The sequence below is a fragment of the Alosa sapidissima genome, chromosome 1 (genome assembly GCF_018492685.1).
Source record: "Alosa sapidissima isolate fAloSap1 chromosome 1, fAloSap1.pri, whole genome shotgun sequence".
Taxonomy (NCBI): Eukaryota; Metazoa; Chordata; class Actinopteri; order Clupeiformes; family Clupeidae; genus Alosa; species Alosa sapidissima.
The window spans coordinates 44,046,310-44,067,433 of NC_055957.1; the positions used below are offsets into that span (position 1 = coordinate 44,046,310).

A 21,124-nucleotide genomic window follows, 5' to 3' on the forward strand; every position below is an offset into this window, starting at 1 on the left:
GAAATGACGCTTCCAATCGCCACAGATTTTCAAGATCCTGAAAAATCTTGTGACAAATGAATGGGCTGTTTTCATTATTTGGAGTATTTTGTCAACAAAACGAATATGCCAATGTATTGGGTTACACTGACAGATACAAACATACAAATGTAAACAAAACATCACATATACAAATGTAATATTAAGTAGGCCTATCTGTTGTAAGCATAAAACACATTTAGCCTATAGCTGCTGGCCACGCTTTGGTACAGGTTTAACAAAATAAATATTCACTGATTTGTAGTGCACAAAGAGCCCAGTATGGAGAATATACTGAAAAGATCTTGATATTGCTAGGACCTATTCAGCAAATGAAGCTTTTTTCAGAAAAGCATTATACATTATAGTATTCACACCAGGGCCAAAAACCATGCGTGTCAGAGGCTCCACTCCAGACTAGATTCTCATATTTCTATTTCAGCTGGGGGGTTGGAGGGGAGGCCAAACATAGCACAATTATTATGTAACCATTCTCTGTCATTTTTTATTGCCTTGGGACCCAGAGAGCAAAAAACAACGCAAGCCCTGTTGTCTTTGCAGTTCATTTTTGTCTTGTGAGATTCATAATGGCTTCTTTTACTAGTGATGCCATCGGTGGGCTTTCCACAAACAGTACATTTTTTCCTGTGTGTCACAAATGTGTGTGAACGTCACATACTTCCACTTGAGACATGAGCTTGTTAAAAAGGGGAAGGACACAGCAGTCAGTCATTTCAGTGGAGTTGCTATGCGTCACGTCATAATGAAATGAAATGAAAAGTGTGTGTGCGTGCTGTGGCAAACATACGATCACCTCATAACATCCCACATCGTTTGGGAATCTATTAATATTGCTGAATGGATAAGAATTAGGCTAGAGTCTAGAGATATTAAAGCCTGATGTCAGCTTGACATGGAATAAGAACTAAAATGACATCTAGTGATCAGAGTGCAAAAGTGCACATATTAGCATGTTATTTTGGATGTAGCATTTATGTTACTGAGTCACAAACATTTGGATGTAGCACTTAGCCTTTGTTATTGATTCACAAAAGTAAGTGTCAAATGCAGATACACAATCCAACTTATTTTAATGCCATTTGAAAACGTATGCCTTTTTGGGGGCCCTCACAGTTTTGTTGGACTATTTCACTACTATAATATTAGCGTTCAGTAAAAAAAAAATATCATAATAAAAAAAATATATTATGCTATGCAGCCTTAGAAAATTATGCAAATACTGAACGAAAGAGACACTAAATAGCATTTCAATTCAAAGATTTAAGAGGATTTGAGTTATGCATTTACATTAAGTTCAATCTGAACCCATTAATTCTACTCCTCCACAGCCCCACCCTCCCACCCTCATTGGCCCCCACTGCAGAAACACGGAGGGTTCCTGCTCTACCTAACTCATTTTTTGAACAACATTAGCCCCTGCACTGCTCAAGAGCTCTCTCAGATTGTGAGTGTGGTATTGTATCTCCTTCTCATGACCTCCGGAGGCATACCAGACTTGTTGCCAGTGTCCCAGGGTGCCTTTTAAGCCTCTCTTTTGAACAATATCAGTCCATCGGTGGAATGAGATTGTGACTCAAAATGCTACTTATCAGGACCTCTAATATGGTAAGTGCTATAAATGACCGTTTCTTTTCATTACATCAAAGTAAAAACATGCTGCAATTGTAGCCACAAACTATTGAAATAAATCTTTTTTCTGACAGATTATTTAGCTATACAAATTAAGAGACAAAATATTTTTTCCTCATGCTTCAATACAATGTAGCATGTCTGTGCAGATTTATATTTAGACAACAAATTCACTTCTTGAAGAAAGATTTTGATTTCACTATAATGTAATGTAATATTCATGTGAAGTTATAAGTGTTAAAGTGTAACAAAATGTATACAAGTGTGTGAAAGAATTTGCAAGAGAATTTGTGAGGGTTTACTAGGTTGTCCAATCTAAAAGAAGTAAGAGAAAAGTGCCATTCAAATGTATTGAAAGGCACAATTTAATAAAAACCCTTTGAACAAAGCCTTACATTTTAGAGAGAAACTGTGTTAATGCTAATAACTGTCATGGAGGTTACTTCAGTAAACACCAGTGAGGCCAGAGCATGGAGATGAGAGACCCCCACCCCCACCTCGAGTCCCTTTCAACTGGAACCGATGTCCTGAAGAGATGAAAGCTTTTCAAAGCTGCTCACTATAGCCCTCATAGCTCCTTTGTGTTAGAACCACAACTGGCATTTTCAAGCTTGAAACTAAATTCCAGTACTCTCTGCTGCCTACACTATTTCACCCTCTGCAACCCTTGGTTTCAGTTCGGTTTGAAATCATGGAATGAAGCCAAAACTAGTCTTTTTTTTACATCAAAACAAACTATTTTGTCAGGAAACATTTGACATGGTCTTTCCAAACTGTATGATGAGTACATGTATAATGACACATTTTTATATTCTCATATACAGGCTGTGAAGGTGAGACATGCACATTAAGATACCAGTTGGATAATCCAAGGCCGGACACAGGCAACAGCTAACTTGTCTGTCGACCAGAACACATAACTTCCAAAGCCAGCAAACGCTCTTCCAGACCCAGTGATGGCAGAACCTCAGGAATACCTGTCGGACGGCAGTCCGCTGATCACGGCAGCCCAGCAGGGCAAACTCCGCCTGGTAAGGCTTCTGCTGGAGGGTGGCGCTCAAGTGAACGAGAGCAATCAGCGCGGCGAAACCCCGCTTCTGGTGGCGTGCAAGGCCATGCGGGGGGACCAGAGTGGCTGCAGCGTCATGCTGAAACTTGTGCGTTTTCTGCTGAAGCACGGAGCCGAGCCCAATGTGCAGGACAAAACCGGCCGCACTGCCCTCATGTACGCCTGCATTGAGCGGGCAGGGGCGGAGGTGGCCTCCACCCTCATCGTGGCAGGGGCTGACCCGAGCATGGAGGACTACTCGGGGGCCTCAGCGCTCGTCTACACCATCAACTCACAGCAACAGGAGACACTGCGGGTGCTACTGGACGCGTGTCGGGCCAAGGGCCGTGACATCATCATCATCGCCACCGACCTGAGCCCAGGTGGGGGTGCTGTGACCCGCCGCTACCTGAATGTGCCCCCATCACCGGACTCCTCGCCGGTGTCCTGCATGTCGCCCTCGGACATTGAGCTGAAGACCGGCTCCCCTGGCTCCGAGGCGGACGGCGGGAACATATTTAATTTTCGGGCGGTGGAGAACAAAAGGGGCAGTCGAGGAGCTGCCAGCTCCCCTGGTGCGACAGGGGAGATTGCCAAGCACCAGCGCCTGCGGTCAGAACCCTGGTTGGCCGTCCACAACCTGGCACACCTAAACCGTGCCTACGAGGAGGGCCTAAGGCAGAAGGGCATGCAGGAAGAAGAGGAGGAAGACACTACAGACTCCATGCTCTCCACTGATATAGCAGCTTCACTGCAACAGATGAGCCTCACTCCTGTCTGTAGTCAGTCAGACTTACATTCTTCTCAGACACCTCATGGTAAACCTGACACTGGGAGGATATCTATGAGGGGGAGCACAGAGAAACTTTCAGTCAGGCCAGGACCACAGGTGCGTTGTGGCCGCCGCAACACTCTGCCCTCACTGGCCCCGCCTCCCCTGCTCCAGTTGCCACCGTTGACGTTAAACTACTCCAGATCAGATTCTTACCTTCAGAACCAGCTTGGTCTGCACGCAGAACCCAGACCTCTCTCCTCTGCCAGCTCTGAAAGCTTATCAGTGTTAGTTCCTGACGGTGTTCAAATGAACTCAAATGAACTTCCTTCTGGTAAGAAACCGCTACCGGGGCATAATTGTGGAGTGAGGCCACAGGCACGTGTGGGCAGTTTCCTGCCTCCGCTGCCCGTTAACCGTGCCAAATTTTCTGGGTGCAGCGTGGATATGCCGCTGGGCCCCAACATGGCAGAGCCACAGCCCCATGGACACTGCCAGTGGCAGAGGAAGTTCTCTCGGAGGCACTCTGTACAACTGGAAGACATGGGCCACAGCGGGAGCACAGAGGAATACATTTATGTCCTGTAAAGAGCTGCTGTGTTGTGTTGGTGGGACATTCAGGAATATGTCAGGGGAAAATGCCTAATTTTAACATGAATACCTCGAATGACTCTAGGAGTGAGTTTAACATGGGATGGTCAGACCTGGCACGAATCTGAAAAAAGATATCTTATTCATGATGATTGCCTGTAGAATAAGCTGCAGTTATGTAATAAAATGCTTAGCTGCATGTAATGATAGGTGGTTTATGACCCAAAATGTACATTACTATTGAATAGTATAGACTAGGCCATGTGGATCGAAAAGCAGAAGCATATAGACCTCGGCTATGCACATAGCTAACTGACTGTTTGGTTACACAGCAGAACAGGCAAACAGTTGTAGTTTATTCATTAGTTCATAACTTGTGGTCTGTTTTTGAAACAAACTTTAATACAAGATAAAAAAAAATGTACTTGATAGGTAGTCTCCTAATGTTTAGCTTAATAAACAATATGCATAGCAATTATGCTGTAGGATTGACTTTCTCTGTTGAGAATGACGTCACGGTAACTTCTGAACACGCAATAAAGGTATCTTAAAAATGAGAAAAGGTCTCATGATAAAATTGGTTACCATCTGCCTCTGGAACGTCGCAACGTGCACGTGCCTCATAGAAATGGTCAGCCAACAAGCAATTCAGTTCACAGTTGAACAATTTCAACGTTTTTCAACGCACCACGTCTGTCCAAAGGAGGTATAAACAATACTGGATAGATCTCAGCTCAACTAAATGGTGACAGAAGGGGAGAGCGGTAAGGTAAAGTGAGGTGCGCTACAAGAATAGCATGCACAGCATGACACTGCCATCTACTGGTTGATATGAGGTCTTCAGTGTTTTTCAGACCCAGAGCTACGCTGTAGTGGTGTGTAATAATGAGCCATTACAATGATAGTATCAGCCAGAGGTGGGACCAAGTCACTGTTTGGCAAGTCACAAGTAAGTCCCAAGTCTTAGCACTCAAGTCCAAGTCAAGTCCCAAGTAAATACAGAGAAGGGCAAGTCGAGTCCAAGTCCAAGTCTCATCAAAGCCAAGTCGAGTCCAAGTCCAAGTCCCAATCTTTTTCAAGTCCTGAACAAGTCATCAGGTACTCTTCACTTAATAATGGCATTATTAGACTATCGATCATAATTTTAACACTTCCATCTAATCCACAGAATTTTTTTTTATAAATACAGATTAAAATATGTTCAATGTTTCTGTCTTGAAATCTTTTACGATATATGCATGCGCATACAATATACACATGTGCATACCTGAGTAATCTGTACAAAACGGATAGCTACATGACAAATAAAAATATTGTTTTTCCAAATTTCGGAGCCCACTGTAAGGATGAGTAATAATTTGACTGATGGCATTTCACTGCGCTAGGCCACAGATTTGCCTGCAAACAATTTATTAGGCTGTCTGCCAGTGGCGACTCATAAGGGAAGCCAAGGTCAACACTTTTATATTATTTAAAAGATAATAATGACACAGTAATTTTGTTTTAAAGTATTCATTTCTTAAGAAATACTACACATTTGATGCTGTTTATCTCATTTGTAAATGGTGCACTGTCACTTTAAGCCCATTGTGTGCCACTGTCCACACATTCTCATAATGATCTTTTTTTTACCAGCTCCATTCCTATGGCTAGTCCACAAACTCAAACATTGTTTGTGCCACATGAATAGCACAATATTAACAATGATAAGCATTATATTAAGTTGGCACAAACAGCTTTCATTCCTTTGGAAATAGATGCATGTATGACATGATGCTTGCTTGACATTTTCTGTTTGCAATTAAATGTGAATTATGAGCCTGGTAGCCAGTAGCCACCTAGCTAGCTGAGTGGAATGCGTTTCAATCGGCATATCAATGTGCTTCATGTAAACAAATTATTGAATAGGCCTACTTCAAGACTCACCATTTCCATTAAACAAAGGCAAAGACAACTCTTCATATTCTTGTCCACTTTCCAAATCACAGTGAGTGCAGCCTATGTCATAGTGACCTGGATCTCATAGTTTATAACAGTAGTGAGAACCGGATAAATCCGCAATTTCCCCTAATCTCGTATTTGTTGCCTTCATGATTTCCTTTTATACGTTTCTTATATTTAAAAGAAAATATCAATCATCATCAACAATGACAAGCCAGCTGGAACCTGCCACTCGTTTTCTCTCCTTCTCTCCCGTGCTTAGATGGTGTTCTCAATTAAATGGAGTAGGCTAGCATAAGTTCAAGTTGGATCTTAATGGAGAGGACTCGAAAAGTATCATCTTTATGTAACATGCTGTTGGTGCATTTTGACATTGTAAACGTTCTCTAACAAGAGTGCAAATCAGTTTGCAGTAAAGCTACTAGTTATTAGCTAAATGTTGGTCGTTTCTCTGTCTCTTGGTGCCCTACACACAGTGCGTAACGCATGTAGGGGTAGCGGCAGCACTGAACTGTGCTCTGGACTGGCCGCTTGTCTCCGCTATTTTTTTTTTTTTTAGTCGCGGAGGGAAAGCATCTCTGGGGTGACTGGTCCACGATCAGGAAATTTAGTTTTTGACTCGAGACATGTCAAGTCGTCACAAGTCAAAGAGGCAAAGTCCGAGTCAAGTCTCGAGTGAATAGTATTCAAGTCCAAGTCGAGTCGCAAGTCATGCCGAATTTTATCAAGTCAAGTCTGAAGTCATTAAAATCATGACTCGAGTCTGACTCGAGTCCAAGTCATGTGACTCGAGTCCACATGTCTGGTATCAGCTATTTTAATCTTTACAGAAGAACAGAAATAGTGGTTAGCTTGTTCCCTGAATATTTTCCCCGCTTCCACAGGTAATGGATGATATATGGTCAACCGTGAACATTCCAGATGCATCGTTGTCAGAAGAGTTACTGAAAGATTTTGAAGACATCCAGTGCAGCGCCCAGACTGTGCAGAATGTACATTTCGCCAGTCAGTCCAGAAACTCCAGTCCCATCTCTGACAAAAAGTGTTTATCCTCTGATGAAGAGACACAAAATGATAAAGACAGACTTGACAAAATTACTTTAGTGCTTGCTGCTCTCCAAATAGAGAACACTAAACTTTGGTCGAGACTGGAGGAACTGTATGGTGAGATTGATACGCTTCACAGTGAAAATAAAAAACTCCAGGATGAGGTTAAAAGCCAGTGGGAAGCATTCCATGATGTAAGATGCTGTAATCACAACATGTTTGCTGCAAACTCATTTATATCCACCCTATCAATAGGCCTATAGCCTATATGGAAATACATTAAATATCTTTATTTTTTGTCTCCCAGACACTGGGATTGTCTAGTCCTGCACCAATCAAGAAAATTATTGGCCACAGAGGCATTGATGTAACAGGAGAGACCACCTATAAAAAGGTTTGGTTTTGATCTGCCATCAAGGATACACTCTGTCTAACCACCCATCTCATTATTTATGAAATAGCTGAACTTTTCCCTCAGACCACAGCCTCTGCCCTTGAGGGCGCTATCCACCTGGGCATTGCCTACACAGTGCAGGCAGCAAGTCATATGGATCAGAGAGAGGTGCTTGTCCAGGACTTTGAGATGGTGGAAAGCATATTTTTTCCTAGGTTTGTGCTATCCTAGATGTTCAGTTTTTGCATTTCTCTGTGTGTGTGTGTGTGTGTGTTTTTTTTTTTTTTTTTGGGGGGGGGGGGGGGGGGGGTATGTTTGTGTGTGATGTTGTCAGAAAGGGAGAGTGAAAGAGTGCTCTCTTTGCTTTTCAGAAAAGGCAGTAAATGGACTCCACCTCACCACTATAAAGACTTCAATTTTACAATCTACGCACCTTTTGCTTTTTGCTATTTCAGAGAGAAATTTGGTATTCATTCTGATTACAAGGTAACCACTAGTCCTCTTTGTCGATCATTTATGTTTGTCTATTTCAGTCTTTTCAGTTTTTTTTCTTTTTGCTTTTATAGGACTTTTATTATGAATTTGGAAAGTGATGTCTTTTGGGCTGATGGCTGGTGTGGCTGTTAGTAATAGTATTTCAATTGCATACATTTTGTTAAAGAGATCTTTGTATTGTGCTTTTAAACATCTTTGTTGCATTAATCCTTACTGTAGCTTTGTCTTTATGTTCACTCATTTCCAGGATTCTCTATGTTGCAAAGCACTGATAGAGCTATCAAACTCTGGAGCAAGTGGCTCGTTGTTCTACCTGTCCTCTGATGACAAATTCATCATTAAAACAGTGCAGTACAAAGAGAAGGAGTTTCTGCAGAGAATGTTGCCTGGATACTACAATGTGAGAGAGGGTGTAGTATATAGGGTGTAGTGTTTTTGTGTTTGTATTTTGATTGATTAATTTCCATGTCAACAAATTCTACACATCAGAGGTTTTGTCCCTGGCCTATGCAATAATGCTGCTCTGCACTGGTTCTTGTAAAAAAAAAAAAAAAAAAAAAGCAACAATATGAAGTCCAGTTGTTATTTGCTACATACACATGATACACAGAAGTATTTTTTTTTTTATGTATGTATCTTCAAGGAGATTCACACATTATCTATCATCTTAACCTTCTAGACCCTGCTGCGCAACAGGCACACCCTACTGCCCAAGTTCTACGGCCTCTATTGTGTGCATATTGGCGGTAAGAATATACACATCGTGGTGATGAACAACCTCCTGCCTACCACTGTGCCAATTCACCTCAAGTATGATCTCAAGGGCTCCACCTACAGACGGCAGGCATCACGGGACGAGTGCGCCAGGCCTGTTCCCACTTACAAGGACCTGGACTTCATGAGGGACTTACCCGATGGACTGCTGGTGGAGGCTGGCCATTATGATGTCCTCAGGAGCACCATCCACGAGGACTGTCTGGTGAGTTAAAGGTGCTTTAGGAGCCCTGGAAGTCATATATAGGTGTAGGCCTAATGTATGCCAGAATATATGCAAAAGGCAGGGGTTTAAGTTATGGATTTGACATGGCATGATATTTATCTTGTTATTTACACAATGCAGTTCTTCCTATCAGCTTCTGCACAGCTTTAGAATCATGGACTACAGCCTGCTGGTGGCGGTCCACAAAATACAGCAGGGGAAGGAGGAGTCCTCTCCACTCGTGTCTGATCACAGGTGTGGATTTGTGGAACAAATTGCTGGAGCATTGTCAGACTTTTTTCAGATATTACTGTACTTGTACTTGTACAGTATTACTTACCTAGACTTATTTGACATTGACGTTACAGTTTATGCTTGCCCATTTCATCAAACAGACCTGTCATAATAACACAGTTTCTCTCTCTTTCTCTCTGCCCCACCCCCTCTCTTTTTCCTTTTCTCTCTCTCTCTCACACACACACAATGTGTGTGTCTATGTGTGTCTTTTGTGTGTCTTTTTTTGTGGATCTTTGTGAGGTTGCAGCATTGGAGTCATCCCAGTGACTACATGCAAGGGTGAGAAGATGTTTGTCTTTGCTGGTATCATTGATATCCTGCAATCCTACAGGTGCCTCTCTTCTATTGATTGTGCTGACATTTAATCTTAATTGATAGACATTTTATTTGTGACATTTTATTGGTGATAGGCCTACTGGTTGTCATGAATGGGAAAACCCTATTTCCCTATAGGTTTGTGAAGAAGTTGGAGCATTCTTGGAAAGCAATATTTCAGGATGCTGTAAGAAAATCAAATACATTTAATTCCAGTTATTCATTATGTAAATGTAAGCTTTTTAAACCACTTCAATCACAATGAAATGCCCTGCTCATGTCTTAAGGATACTGTGTCAGTGCATCGACCAGGCTTTTATGCCGACCGCTTTGAGAAGTTCCTCTGGGATCATGTCTTCAAGCGGATTCCATGTAAGTGTCTGGATTGTGTCCTTTTGTGATGTGTGTTTGTAACCTGCATTACAGCTCAGCCCTACACCCAAAGATTCTAGAACAGAGCTCTGTTCTAGAATCTTTGCCTACACCTGCCCAGACTCAAACCTACCAACTTGCAGACTGGGAGGCAGGAGCACTAGCGAGGAAGCCCCATGGGTGCTAGTTAGTAGCTTCTGTCGCTACCCCTGCAATGTAGACAGATCTGGTGAGAATCAGCAGTTAAGGAGGGAGGATTATTTACTACTATTGCATTCAAATGTTGCTTTCCTATAACGCACCCCACACTTCCGTTACTGTAGGATGGATAATATAAATAATGTGTGTGGACCTCCATTTCTCTTGATCTGTCTCTGTGTATGTTTGTGAAAGTTTGGCAAAGATGTTCATTCAAATGTTGTCCTGTTATATGTTACCTGAATTAGTCTTTTTCTGTTCCTTCACTTTCTTTGCATAGTGAAGTCTGCCTTCTCTAAGAGCAGCCGAATAGGTTCCCACCAGGATCCGTGGCGGTGCCCGATCAGGAGGTCTAACATCACCTACCGGCCCAGCTACACCAACCACAGCAGTACTCACAAAACCAGCCCCAGCTACCAGGCCAGAAAGGCAACTGTTGCTCCAAGTGTCAGCTTTGCATCTCAGTGCAAAATGACTGACTGAATATATTATTTTCCAAATATAACAATACCCCATATAACAAATAGCATGAGGGAGTAATGTAGGCCTACATGACATAAAGCGAAGATAGACACAGAGCACGCTTTGTTGATCATTACTACAGTGCATGAAAATGCACTGATCTGTTATCCGAAGTCTTCTTCTTATTCTTCCCACCAAATTTCTGTGTCTAATTCAGCTTCAACCGTTTAACGTAGAAACTTCGTTCAAACTTTGTAACGTAGGTCTTGAAAAGGACACTTGAGGAATGTATTTTTCACTTTTGTAAACTTTATACTTTTTGAGATATTAACAAAAAACAAGCTTATTTTTCCCCATAGACTTTGCATTAGCACTATGACATCACAATGGACTAATTAACTTGATTTGCACCTGTATCAACTTCCAGCTGCTCAACTAGGACCCATCACAGGGCCAGTTAAACTGATTGCACCTGTATCAACTGCTTTCTGCTAGGCCAACTTTCTCTGTGTCTCTCCATTCTACAAGGATATAAGGCACATTCCATCCAACTTTCTATCCATTCATCCTCTTCAAACCATTCACTCATCCACCCATTAAACTATCCAGCAACATCCATTCAACTTTCTGTCTATTAACATCCATTACACTATCTACATTCAACTTTTAAACTATATACTCTGTCTCAGGCTTTAAGCATACAATCTGGCTCTCTTAAGACTACTATTTCCTCTGCCCACAACTGTTTCAAAATAAATGTCCTCACTACAATAATTTACTATTAAATAATTTAACTATTTAAACTACTCAACTATTTAACTGTTCAGCCATTTCAACTTTCAGTTGTTATCAACTATGACTCCTGCCATCTGTTTCCAAATAAAAGTTTGTTTGGCATTTTATGTTAATATACAGTATGTTAATATTTTCATGCACTGGTAATTTCCTCGAAATTACATTTTCTAGTTCCATTTAATGGTTATGAATCTTGGAGATGCTACTCACAACAATAACAATAAAAGGGAAAAAAGAACAGTTCAAAGTAGTGGCATAGCCTACATACAATCGAGTACAAAACGGGAGAATCCGTATGAGTATGAGACCAACTTCAACAAACATTAAACATTTCTCCTTTTAGTGGAAGTCTGGTTTTCGGCTCCTGTAGCCTGAGAGTTAACTGGCCTACGTCATTTTGTAGCTAGCTGACGCCTGACGGAAAGAGAGAGCCATGTGTGTGCATGATCGCGTTAGAAAGTCCTCTGTGACAAAGCTTTCCAGAAGAAAACGAACTCGCTGCTGTATTGTAAAGGAATTGACCTAAATTGAAAGATTTCAGTCATATAACTAGTAAGTTGTCTGTTTTTTCTTCACACATTCTTGTGTTCATAAACCCACCTTAAGTTTGCTGTGCAGAGAAGCTATCGTTAGCCAACAGGTAGCCATAATATTAGCTAAACTGCCTTACTGTGTCAAAACATTTTGTATTCAGATTTTTTTTATCTTCAGAGTTTTATATTGGGTAAATGAGGTGACGGGGTTTGATAAAGTAAAACAATCCTTTAGATATTTATTTGTTACAGACAAAGGGTTGTTGATCTAGCTGAACACAGGTTTTGGCTTTTTAGATGGGGCAGCAAGGGAGTCACAAGCGACTGATGTTGGACTGATGAACACCCACCACAGGTAAACGTGCTAATTACCAACCACAACATTTACCGGGGCTTTTACTGCCTGAAATATCCGATTTTGTTCACCACGCTCGGAGTTTAGTGCTGGGCTGGTGGGTGCTTATTCCCAACCTTTCTCAGGTACATGAACGGTTAGACCGAGAATTGTCGTCGGCAAATCAAAATTCCACTGGTGCTCCAAGCGAATTTGTACATGCATCCTTAACGTTACTACATTGTTTACAGCTCTTCGACTCACGGTAAAATGTAATTTTTGGTACATATCGTAACACCTTCTTCTTCTTCTTCTTCTTCTTCTATCATCGTAACACCCCCAACTATCACCACTTTTGTTCAGAAATTCTAAAACAATGATGTTTTTTAACACTTCAAAATGACATTTGCTCAATGAACCTTACATTTTTCAGTAGCCAATAGGTGTGTAGATTTGAACAAAATCCGGTTTGGTTCTTAACGGGAGCATTTACTGCCTGAAATATCCGATTTTGTTTACCACGCTCGGAGTTTTTACAGTATAGTGCTGGCCTGATGGGTCGCCTATTTACGGCACATGAACGGTTAGACCGAGAATTCTCGTCATGAAATTAAAATTCCATGGAGCTCCAAGTGGTTGTGTACACGCAGCCTTACAACACTGTTTACAGCTCTTTGAGTCACTGTAAAATGTCATTTTTGGTAGCCTGGCGGGCCATCCTATATCATTGAAATGTATATGTTCAAATGTATAATGTACAGGCTGAGCAAATTAATTTGCCGCCGCTAGGGTGCGTCTAGATTTCTAGGCTACATTTTTGGTACATAGCTAATTAAGATACACCTATGTTGTGGGTGGTTGCCTTTCTTTAGGAGTCCGCCGTCTTGGTTTGTATAGAAATAAATATTAAGTGACACATACACGTTGGACATACATGCCGATTGGTAATATCAGAGAATGTCTAATGCCCGTAGACGTTCCGATAGTGAGGTGAAATAATTGGATTTTCATTTTTTTTTATTGTGGCAGTGTACTTTTTGTGTGTGCCAGAATTCAATGGAAAAAAGAGACAAAAGAATGTAGAATTGATCTACCAAATTATGCTCGGATAAGTTAGCTGCATATGCCATAGACTGTATAGAAGTCTATGGCATAGCAGCTATTCACGTTGGCAAAATTGTTAGCGTGTGCTGTGACAACATACAGTGTGTGAAGAGTAGCCATGTGTTGTTTTTGCTCAAAAATGTGTGGTTATTTGTTGGAAATTCAGAACCCCTTGTCCTTTGAAGATATTTTTTACAGCTGATGCTGTGTAACGTTACAAGAAATTAACATTTGAAATGTCACGTCTTTGCAGTACCATAAACGCACCATTCAATGAATGTCACACAGTAACAATAACTTTTGAATTTAGACGCTGTTGTCCGGCTTCAGTTGCCTGGTGGCTCGTTGGTCTAGGGGTATGATTCTCGCTTAGGGTGCGAGAGGTCCCGGGTTCAAATCCCGGACGAGCCCGCCTTTTGAGAACAGCAAGAGCGGCGTGTTTTTGAACGGGTGCATTGCTGTAACGTTAGAAGAGCAATAGAAATGGAAATAGGGGACAAATTGTTCACATGCATATTTCTCTTCAGATAATATTGCTCAGCTATCAGTGTCTGTTTGTCATGAATGGGTAAACATAACACGAGTTGATTAGATTGTCGTATTCCTCGCGGGTTCTTGGTAGGCTAAATATGTGACATGTTCTCGCAGAATGAGCTTCGAAAACATGTGACATTGTTAATGGAACATACCGGTAATGTTACTTTGTTTCATTTACGCCACAAGGGGGTGCAAGAGGATTGTGAGACGCAGACGCATTCAGCACAACTTGAACGTTTTATGTGTCATAACTCACATTCTTAATTGCAGGGGCAACACATTTGAATAGGGTGACTTAGCATACATTGACGTTTGTTAATTATAAATAGATATAGAAAAGAATTGACCCCGACGTGATTTGAACACGCAACCTTCTGATCTGGAGTCAGACGCGCTACCGTTGCGCCACGAGGTCCTGTACAAAATGGGAAATAGCAACAGAGAAAAACACTAGGGAACTTATGTAAAAGACTCGTAGGTAAATATTCAAAAGGGCGAAAACGTACTGTATAGGACTATAACAAAAATGTGGTTTCAAAATGTACCAATCTTTTACAAACGTTGTCTTGAGATGAGTAGTCAGTAACTTTAGCTAACGTCTCATTCTGGTTTAGTAGCAAGTAGGCCTATCCTTGATACTAACACTACAGCTCCGCTTCCACCCTGTCCACTAGGACCTTCGGGTAGCCTAATAATTATGGTAGGCTACATATTTATGATTATTTTGTAACAGACGCTGTGTTCAATGTTGGCTGTAATATAACATATACGATGACGTAGTTGTGTACGGTGGCCGGTTAGCTCAGTTGGTTAGAGCGTGGTGCTAATAACGCCAAGGTCGCGGGTTCGATCCCCGTACGGGCCATGGAATACCTTTTTTGCCTTGTGCCTTATGGGCAATTCAGTGTTCTTTTGCAGAACTTAGGAAAGTCAGCTTTACCTTCATAACCAGAAATCACAACCAGGAGTGGAGGTCATCATCTTGACTTCTTTGACATTTTAATTTGACCAAACATTGTCCAAATTAAAAGGCTACCTCTGTAATATAAGTGTGCTAAGGTACTAAAATCCATGTAGCTGTTAAATATGTGCAACACCTGCTTACATTCCATTGAGTTTAGCAATTTTCATTACACCAGATTAAATGATAGCTATTGGAAAGCTATTTTTCCATTCAAATAAAACCTGTAGTTTATATGTTTTTTCACTATTGGGAGAAATTATCTGTAAATGAATATCATTATCTGTAAATTAACTTATAACTTATAATTACAGTATGTTGCAGTGAGAAGCAGAATGAACAATTTTGAAATGAGAAGGTAGTTTAGTGTTACAGTCTGAGGCTGTGGTGGGAGGTTGTTTGTATGCTGTTCTGATGCCATTTGCAAGGGTGTAGGTTTGGTCTGAGCTTTGGTGGGGACACTACCCAGCCCCCCCCCCCCACCCCCCTCCCCCGCCAAAAATAAATAAATAAACAATGTATGATGCGTGACAGACTTTAACTTTGTATGATGCATTACCTACTGATGCAACAACCTGGCCGGAGTTCCTCTGTCACTTTATAAATAAAATATTGATGTCATGAGCAATGACATATAGATAAATAGATAGATAGATACTTTATTGATCCCCAAGGGGAAATTCAAGAAACATATAGCACGACTCGAATCTCGAAGAAGACCAGTAGTATTCACTAGCCTATAACTAGCTAACACTAACAAATCAATGTCCTTATTCAAGTTCACCTGCTGCTGTTGAGTGACCCTGCCACACCACCGCTGTCTGATAAAGGCTGGGTTGCTTTTTCTGTCATCTGACAAAGTAACATCGATTGAGTGAGAAAACAGTTGGAAACAATGTTTTATCTCCACCACGTCAAGCCGAAAGAAATGCATTTGTTTTCACTGACATCCTTGTGTTTTTGCCATTTTCATTCATTTCAGCAAACATTCATAGCATTGCTGGTTAAAAGCATGCATTTCCTTTCCTTAGTAACCATTGTTATAGTAGGCTACACAAATGTGCTATCGCGATATAGCTGAACTATTTGGTTGATTTCAATGTCCATTTAGGATATATACATATAGGCTAGCACTGTCAACTAAATGTGTATCAAAAAACGAGGTTTCTGACATTTCTATGCCTTGAACTAGCGCATAATATTATGACTTAGGCCTACACTTTGTTTCTTGAAATAGCTTCTGATGTCCTCCACCTTTCTTTTCTTGCCCGACATCCTCGAATTGACATCCTCGAATTGACAAAGATTGTAGAGCTAAGATCTTTGCAGCCAAGTGTGCCCAAAACTTCTAATCGACAGCATAGGCTACAGGGAGCTAAGCCAATCAAAAAACAGACCTGTCTCAAAGACGTATTTTGGGTGGCGGTACTGAAGTGGGAAATTATTTAACCCTTTGAGATGTTTTTTTCCATTTCAACCTGAATATTGGTGGGGACATTTCAGTCATTATTTGATATTGGTGTGGACAAGTCCTTCGGAACCCACGCAAATCTACGCCCGTGGCCATTTGTAAAAAATATTTTCCGTTTAACTTACATCTATGTCCTATCAGTGTTAAGAGAGTTACTTACTTGGTCCTTAGGAGGTCCATATGCATAGACCCTCCTGGACATGAAGTAGAAGACGAGATTCAGTCAGCCCTCCTAAGTTTTACAAACAGTTGCGTGTGTGAGCCATATGTGTTTGAAAGCGTTGGTGGTATAGTAGTGAGCATAGCTGCCTTCCAAGCAAGCAGTTGACCCGGGTTCGATTCCTGGCCAATGCAGTAGGCTTTTGTGTTCCATGAATGCACAAACCTGTCCTGAGAGTGTCATCTTGAACAAGGATGGAGTGAACGGTCCTTCTTCACTATGGAATGTTGCACACTTCTCAGAAAGCAGTCATACACACAATGAAACCCCTGTGAACTGTGGTGACCAGCTCCGTTAACATCACATGTAAATAGGCCCTGAAAGAATATTCACTTTGAGGTTAAGTCAACATAATTTGATCTAAGGTTTGCTTCTTTTAGCACAGCTTATTGCTGATGAATCAACTTTTCGGCAAGTAAATATAAATCGCTAAATAGTGCAATCACTCTGGCTGTGCACTGTGTAGCTTATTGCGCAGTCATCTTTATTTACATCTAGCTAGTCTTGAGAAGGTAGCAGCTTAGACAGGGACGGATTAAACAAATATGGGCCCCTGTGCACAATATCAAAAAAGGCCTCTCCTCCCCCTGACCGCGACGCGCGCGGGCACGTTTGCGCATGCGGGTGCAACCAGTGCTTCTCTCTTTGTTGTCGCTGTGCAGGCTGGTGCACAATTGCACACAATGAAAATGTAGTACATTATGTCATATATTATAACTCAGGCCCACACAGAAATGAATTCCAGCAGCTGTTTTTATTATTAGGCTGTAATCTCCCTTTGCTGTCCAAACAGTCTACAGCAACATTTTTCACTAAACGGACCAGACACAGTTGTCATATCTGACGGACCGGTAGCAGGGACGTTGATAGTATTTTGTGAGAGGTGGTGCTGATCATATTACGGGGGGTTCGGGGGTGTCTCCCCCTGGAAATTTTCGAAATTCTGGCTGTTAAATATACCCTTTTAACGTAGTTTGGAAGGGGCATACAAACTTTAACAGAGCAAGCAGGGCCCGTTTTCTGTTTGACTCAGGTGACGTGAACATTGGCTACCTGCATGATAAGGTTTTTACTTCACTGCTGCTTGACACTACCTTGCGTGGAGACATTCTTCACGTTAACAGTGGAGATGTTAGCAAAACTATAGCGTTTGGTAAATGGAGATGCAGATCATCTCCCTAATTAATTTCTTTGCGCAACAGCCCACATTATGCGCTCACTCCAGCGAGACGAGTGAAATAAGTGTAGGCCTATCTGTCATCGGTATCGCCATAGGCTATTTGCTACGATATAAGCTACTGTTAGGCCTACAACAAGTCGCGATTTATTAGGCTATCCAATCGCTATGCTGTTTTCATGAACATTGCAGGAATCCACTTCATTCACCTACCCACGAGTGGGTCAGTTTCACTTTCGCAAACACGCATACACATTGAATGAGCACTCATAGCCTACCATTTCCACATAATGTTATGCCTCTATAATTTACATTACATTACATTACATTACATTTGGCTGACGCTTTTTAGCCAAAGCGACTAACAACATAGTAAACAGTTTAAGTTTTAGAGCAGTTCTCAACAATTTTAGGACAATTTAAAAACATTAGAGTACAGTAAGAATAAGTGCATCAGTGAGTGCTGTTTTTAACAGTTACTTGTCAGTTTGAGACGACTGGTGAGTGCTAGGATCAGTAAGACTTGTTGTAAGTGTTGCTATGAGAGGAGATGTTCTCTAAAGAGCTGGGTCTTCAGGAGTTTTCTGAAAATGGAGAAGGATGTTTTATGAATTTTATGAATTAAGAAGTATTTATTGATCAGGAAAACATTTAGTTTATTTTTCTTTCGGTCCGCGGTTCCATAACACCATTCAGTTGTGCCGCAAATTAACAGACAGAAGCACCGGGCATAATCTAGCCTAAATTCATGGCATTTTTTTTTTTAAATCCGAGGGCCCCCATTGGCTGAGGGCCCCTGTGCACGTGCACACTTGGCACAAGCCATGATCCGTCCCTGAGCTTAGAGTTACAGTCTGTGGGAGGTTGTTTGCTGTTCTGAGGCTATTTGTTAATATTACTTTCCGTTTAACTCACATTTCTGTGTGTCTGTACGTTAAAGTATGAAAATTTAAAAAAATCTTGAAATTAAATCAAATTGCATCATATTTACAGTCTATACTTCTCTGCGTTCACCTGCGCACCCATTACTCTCGTTTGAATTACTCGCGAACCCGTGATCGCATAGATATGGCAAGCATATCAGATGAAAGAGGAGACTCCGGGCTATCTATTGGTACCATGTATATCGATCCTTTGGCTTATGAAAACAGACGAAGTGACTGCAAAATAATAACGTCAGGTACACAAACCAACGCTTCACACCCATTACTCTCGTTTGAATTACTCACGGACCCGTGATCGGATAGATATGCCATGCATGTCAGATGAAAGAGGAGATACAGAGCTATCATTTGATACCAAGTACATCCTTCTGGGTTATAAAACAGACGAAGTGACAGTAAAATAATAACTTCATATAGCTGGACTTACCCCACGTTTTTGTCTGTTTTTGTGGCAAAGCATGTTTACAATCCAGCGCTATTGAGTGTTTCTCTATGGCAAAAGATGTGTCAGACACCAAACAGGACGAGGACCACAATTGCGTCACGTTCAAAAGTTTATTTAAGGGTTGGGGGTTTCAGGGGTTCCGGGGGGGGTACAGGAGTTCCAAGAGTCTGCGTGTGTGTGTTCCCCCAGTAGCCGAACAGCGAAGGCAGGAGCTGGATGATCCGGGAAGTCCTGGGGGAAACACACACACAACAGCAATTGAAACGAAGCAGCAGTACAGTCAAGGACTAGGCGGTATACGTAGAAGAGGGACGGAAGGCAGGTCAAGATTACCGGGGCTGGAGAACACAGAAGTAGTCGAGCGGGTCCGGGATCACAGGCAAAGAGTCAGAGGCGTTTTCAATAAACAGGCAGGTAACTGGTGCTGGTTGCAGACGATCTGACAAGTGTGGACTGAAAAGCAAGGCTTTATATAGAGGGCATGATGAGTGGTGAATGCAGTGCAGCTGGTAGGTAACGAGGGTGAGGCAGAGCAGAGCAGGAACAGGTGGAGGTCATCAGGCTTCAATCAGCACGTGTTACCAGGCAGAGAGAGAGCTCATGACAGAACCCCCCCCCTAAGGGACGGCCCCAGAAGTCCCCAAGAGTGACACCACGTTGGGAGGGCGGAGGGGAGCCGGTGGAGGGCTAGAATTCCTCCGAGCGGTCCGAGTGAACATCCTCATCCTCGGAGGGAGCTGGAGGGTCGTGGACAGAAGACGGGACAGGTACCGAGACAGGGTCAGGGTCAGGCACATGACAGGAAGCCGGGCGGGCAGGACGGTTAGGGACCCCTCTGGGGCGGCCCCTACGGATTGCAGGTTGATCAGGATGCAGACGGTGGAAGTCGGCGATGAGTGTCCGGTCCACAATCCGACTGGCTGGCACCCAGGTTCTCTCCTCAGGTCCATAGCCCTCCCAGTCGACGAGATACTGGAGGCCCCTACCTCGCCGTCTGGACCGAAGCAGGCGTCGAACGGTGTACACCAGCCCACCGTCAACGAGGCGAGGAGGAGGAGGAGGAAGCGGCACGGGGACCAGCGGGCTTTCATGCGTCGGCTTGACTTTCGAAACATGGAAAGTAGGGTGCACCCTCATGGAGGTTGGCAACTGGAGCCGGACTGCGGTTGGGCTGATGACCCTCTGGATAGGGAACGGGCCGAGGAATCGAGGTGCCAGTTTACGCGATTCCACCCGCAGTGGGAGATCCTTGGCTGACAGCCACACCTTCTGGCCAACACGGTAGGCGGGTGCCGGCGATCTTCGGCGGTTAGCCCCAGTGGCATAGCTGACAGCTGACTTGAGTAGCGTGGCACGAGCTTGTGACCAGGTACGACGGCAACGGCGGGCATAGGCGAGGGCAGACGGGCAGGACACATCTCCTTCCTGGCTGGGGAACAGGGGTGGCTGGTAGCCATACACACACTGGAAAGGTGACATACCAGTGGCAGAGCAGGTGAGGGAGTTGTGAGCATACTCTATCCACATCAGTTGTTGTGCCCAAGCCTGGGGTTTGCGAGAAACCATGCACCGCAGCGCCTTCTCCAGCTCCTGGTTTGCCCGCTCGGATTGACCATTGGACTGGGGGTGGAACCCAGAGGTGAGACTCACTGTGGCCCCTAGAAGACGGCAGAACTCCTTCCAGAATGTAGAGGTAAATTGCGGGCCTCGGTCAGAGACAACATCCCTGGGCAGCCCGTGTAGACGGAAGACATGATCAAGAACAGCCTGGGCAGTCTCTCTGGCAGATGGCAGTTTAGGGAGGGGAATGAAGTGTGCCATCTTGCTAAACCGGTCAACCACAGTGAGAATGACAGTCATCCCACCTGATGGTGGGAGGCCAGTTACAAAGTCCAAGGAGACGTGGGACCAGGGTCGTGTGGGCACAGGCAAGGGCTGGAGTAAACCAGCGGGGGGCCGAGTGGAGGACTTGTTCTGATTGCAGGTGGGGCAGGCACGGACGAATTCTCGGACATCCCTTCTCA

General features: G+C 42.9%; 2 protein-coding genes and 2 non-coding genes across 13 annotated transcripts; 3 read left to right on the top strand and 1 right to left on the bottom strand.

Annotated features, from left to right (window-relative positions):
* The first annotated feature begins 2,624 nt into the window (after nt 1–2,624).
* On the top strand, nt 2,625–4,076 carry LOC121705444 (ankyrin repeat domain-containing protein 34B). Its single transcript, XM_042086462.1, has one exon. The coding sequence runs from the start codon at nt 2,625–2,627 to the stop codon at nt 4,074–4,076; it is 1,452 nt and encodes a 483-aa protein (XP_041942396.1).
* A 592-nt stretch (nt 4,077–4,668) lies between these two features.
* LOC121715268 (phosphatidylinositol 4-phosphate 5-kinase type-1 alpha-like) lies at nt 4,669–10,791 on the top strand. 10 transcript variants are annotated; one of them, XM_042100828.1, is made up of 12 exons: nt 4,669–4,858; nt 6,905–7,261; nt 7,375–7,461; nt 7,546–7,676; nt 7,833–7,947; nt 8,204–8,356; nt 8,636–8,935; nt 9,090–9,190; nt 9,480–9,563; nt 9,686–9,734; nt 9,835–9,919; nt 10,398–10,791. In XM_042100828.1, exons 2-12 carry the CDS (start codon nt 6,908–6,910, stop codon nt 10,598–10,600), a joined length of 1,662 nt encoding a protein of 553 aa, XP_041956762.1. In that variant the 5' UTR covers nt 4,669–4,858; nt 6,905–6,907; the 3' UTR covers nt 10,601–10,791. The 10 variants fall into 10 exon arrangements, with proteins under 10 accessions (XP_041956762.1, XP_041956742.1, XP_041956773.1 ...); XM_042100808.1 differs by having other exon boundaries at nt 4,669–4,848; XM_042100839.1 differs by having other exon boundaries at nt 4,669–4,843.
* A 3,434-nt stretch (nt 10,792–14,225) lies between these two features.
* Nucleotides 14,226–14,297, bottom strand: trnaw-cca. Its single transcript has one exon. It is a non-coding gene; the product is annotated as a tRNA-Trp (tRNA).
* Nucleotides 14,298–14,673: 376 nt separating this feature from the next.
* On the top strand, nt 14,674–14,747 carry trnai-aau. The gene has a single exon. It is a non-coding gene; the product is annotated as a tRNA-Ile (tRNA).
* Nucleotides 14,748–21,124: the final 6,377 nt, after the last annotated feature.